Genomic DNA, 3,586 nt, shown 5'->3' on the forward strand with positions numbered 1-3,586 from the left:
GGGGAGATTGAGGAAATGCTTCCTTCTGCCTGCAGCAGACTGATAGCATCATCTTAGCCTAGGCAGAGTCACTGGACTGGAGTCTAAGGACGGCTTTTTAATGATACATTTTTTTTCTTTTAAATGATACTGTTGCTTGTCAGGAACTTAGTCATCCCGACAGGTTATTGGAAGGTCCAGTTTAAGCAGTGTGCATGTTAGTGGGTGTGATATGTGTTTAGATCCTGTTAATACACACAGAGTGAGAAGAAAATATTTACCGTGGACTTGTAGGTGTCCTGCTGTCCGAACATCTCCATACACACAAGTATACTCCCCGGTGTCCTCTATACCAACGTCAGTGATGGTGAGCTCCACCGTGCTTCCGCTCTGCCGCATTGCGTACTTGTCGCCTGACCTCAAAACTTTGTCTCCTTTCAGCCACTCGACGCAGACGTCCGACTTGTTCAGCCGGCAGTGGAGGGTGACGTTTTCCCCCTCTGTGCCTTCAACCGATTTCAGTTCCTCTTCAAACAATATTGGAATAGCTGAAAAAAAATAATTAAACCATCAAAGCAGGAGCTGTGTTCTGCTCAAATATATTTCATAAAACAGGAAATTAAAGAGACACAAAACTCCGGAGTTAAATCTTATAAATACATCCAAGTCCCTTAACTCAGAACAACAATGTATCTTATTTGTATATCACTCGGCTGTAGATCCTCCAATCATCTCTGAATCGGGGCTGACACTGTCCTTCCTTCTGGAGGGGGCTACTTGTGTTCCGCATGGTCCCTGTGTGTGTTGTAAAGTAGTCACCTCTCCAAGTTCACTCCAGGGATGGACTACAATCTCACGTTTAGTTCACTAATTTATATTGAGATTGTAGTCCATCCTGGCAGGGCCGGTGCTAGACTATTTTACACCCTAGGCAAGACCAGCTACTTGCCCCCCCTTACCCTCCTCCCGCAGTGCAACCCCCAATCTCTCCGCCACTCCGTATGTGCAACCCCATTCGCCTGACGGCTACCTTCCACGGGAGACAGGTGAATGTAAGCAGCCGGGAGCAATAGCCAGATTGCTATTGGCTATTTTAATTTGAAAAAGCCAATAGCAGGCTGGCTATGAAACCCCACCCACTGAGCAGATGAGCGGACCTGAGAGAGAGAAAGTTGTCTCTCAGTTCCGCTCCTCTGCACAGTGGGCGGGTGCAATAGCCAGCCTGCTATTGGTTTTCGCAATCTGAAATAGATGGGGGAGGTGAGTGTTCGAGGCCGCACCCTAGGCAGCAGTATGCCCTAGGCGGCTGCCTTGTTAGCCTAGTGGCAGCACCGGGCCTGCTTCCCGGGAGGGAGCTTAGAGCGGTGACTACTTTACAACACACAGGGACCATGGCGAACAAAAGTAGCCCCCCCTCCAGAAGGAAGAACAGTGTCAGTACCAATTCAGAGATGATTGGAAGATCTACAGCCGAGTGATACACAAATAAGATACATTGTTGGTCATAGTTCAGGTATTTGAAAGATTTAACTTTTAAGTTTAGTTTCACTTTAAGTAAACTTAACTCCAAAATAATGTTAAATAGTTTAGTTTAATAATATTGAGTTACATTTTTTTTAGTTCTGGACATAATAAAAAATTATTTTAAAAATGCACAAAATTGCTGTACATATAAATCATATATACAAATATAATAGACAATGGAAATAAAATGAAAAACCCTTTGAGACATGCAAATCTAGAAATTGAAAAGGTTACATAGTTACATAGTATTTGGGGTTGAATAAAGACATACGTCCATCAAGTCCAACCCATATAGGTCCACGCATCATCTCATTCTTAGGGATACTGGTATCCCTGGATATTACGGTCCCTCAAGAAATTGTCCAAAAGTTTCTTGAACAAATCTACACTCTTGGCTGAAATCACTGCCGATGGCAGTGAGTTCCAGACCTTAACCGCTCTTAATTTAGGTTCACGTGCAGGTAACAAATAATACACCAAATTGCCCAAATTGTTTAGTTGTTTTTTTCTTTTTCTTTTTTTTTACCATTGACGGTCAAAACTGCCGTAGTCATCTTGTCACCACGTCTGCAGCTATAGGTCCCGGCGTCCTCTATGGTAACAGGATGAATGATAAGCTCAGCCACCAAGCCATCCTGTTTGATGCTGACCCGATCCCCATGGGTCAGATCATCGGTTCCCTTCTTCCACTCTACGGAATGGTTTGGTTTACTGAGCTCACAGCGCAGAGATGCCGCTTCGCCCTCCGTAACTTCGACATTTTTCAAAGGCTCTTTAAAATCAACTGGTAGAGCTGGTGACAAAAATAGAAAAATAATCAGTTTATGTTTAAAATATTTTTTTAAATGTAATATTTTTTTTTTCTTAGAGTAGATCTAAACCCTAAATGGATGATTTCCAGAACTGACGAAGGGGGCGTGGCCCCGGAAACGCATCATCGTAAGGAGTCCTGTGCTGTCACACAATCTTCTGTGCAGCTTGTTGCAGATGTCATTCTGGCTTACCTTATACACTTCTGTCTTGATTCACTTTTGTGAGTATGGTTTTATTGTTACCTCTATATACAATATTAAAAAGAATCTACACTAGGGTGGGCGCCCTTCTCTTTTGTTTTCTCCCGGATGATGTAGGTTTGTTTAAACGCTGTGCTGTTTGAGGACATATAAGGCTTTTATTTTATCCACTGTTTTGATTAAGGCCCCATTCACACCAAATCCATTAGCATCCGATTTTCAATGGATGTCAACGGATGCCAACGGAAGGTAACCCGAAAAATGTATGGGTGTGAATGGGACCAGTTCACACCACTGTGTTGTGTTGGTGTCAGGGACCAGGACAACTCCAGGTGGCGCTGTGGAGCTGGAGCGGATCCTGCAGCTCCAGGGCTCACCCGCAGGTGTCATCAATTGATCACCACCTGGTGCTAATCTGGGAGGGTATTTAATCCCTCTCTGCAGTGAGGATTTTGCCACAGTATTGTTGCCCTAATCTCTGTCATGTTGCCTGTATCCTGCATCCTGTTCCTGTACCCTGCATCCTGTACCCTGCATCCTGTTCCAGTCCTGTATCCTGCATCCTGTTCCTGTTCCAGTCCTGTATCCTGCATCCTGTTCCTGTACTCTGCATCCTGTTCCAGTCCTGTATCGTGCATCCTGTATCCTGTTGCCTCCTTGAACCCTGACTATTGATCCGTGGCTCCCCTCTTGTTGCCCTGCTCCCAGGCCAGGTTCACTAGCCCGGTTACCTTCTGTGTGTGTTTTCGCTGTTTGTATTTAGTTGGCTATTGTTTGTTACTTGTGGGTGTTGGTGGGGTTTGCTTGTGTCTATATGATTTCGGTGTGTCTAATAAACTGTACGTTCATAAGCTCATAGGCATTGTCTGGTGTGGTCACGCATTTGGTCCTCCCGTGTGGGTACCTGTATGCGGTGTGGGGACACCCGCGCACGGTATCCTGACAGTTGGGTTGTGTTGCAGTGTGCTGAAGGCAATGGGGGTTGAAATTGCCATTGACTGTTGACTTACGGTCCAATTTTGGTGTGAACAGGCCCTAAAATCCTGCTCTGTTTGTTTCTAATTAAAGGG

At 44.9% G+C, this 3,586-nt stretch overlaps 1 protein-coding gene across 1 annotated transcript in view; it reads right to left on the minus strand.

Annotated features, from left to right (window-relative positions):
• Positions 1-3,586, minus strand: part of OBSCN (obscurin, cytoskeletal calmodulin and titin-interacting RhoGEF) — a 233,575-nt gene that overhangs the window by 121,462 nt on the left and 108,527 nt on the right. The window contains exons 50-51 of the mRNA XM_018558648.1: positions 2,030-2,296; positions 261-527 (exon numbers count right to left, since the gene is read on the minus strand). Of these exons, the coding sequence (XP_018414150.1) occupies positions 261-527; positions 2,030-2,296 (534 nt within the window). The remainder of the gene's footprint in view (positions 1-260; positions 528-2,029; positions 2,297-3,586) is intronic.

This window comes from Nanorana parkeri, unplaced genomic scaffold (genome assembly GCF_000935625.1).
Source record: "Nanorana parkeri isolate BGI_ZX_2015 unplaced genomic scaffold, ASM93562v1 scaffold351, whole genome shotgun sequence".
NCBI classification, from domain to species: Eukaryota; Metazoa; Chordata; class Amphibia; order Anura; family Dicroglossidae; genus Nanorana; species Nanorana parkeri.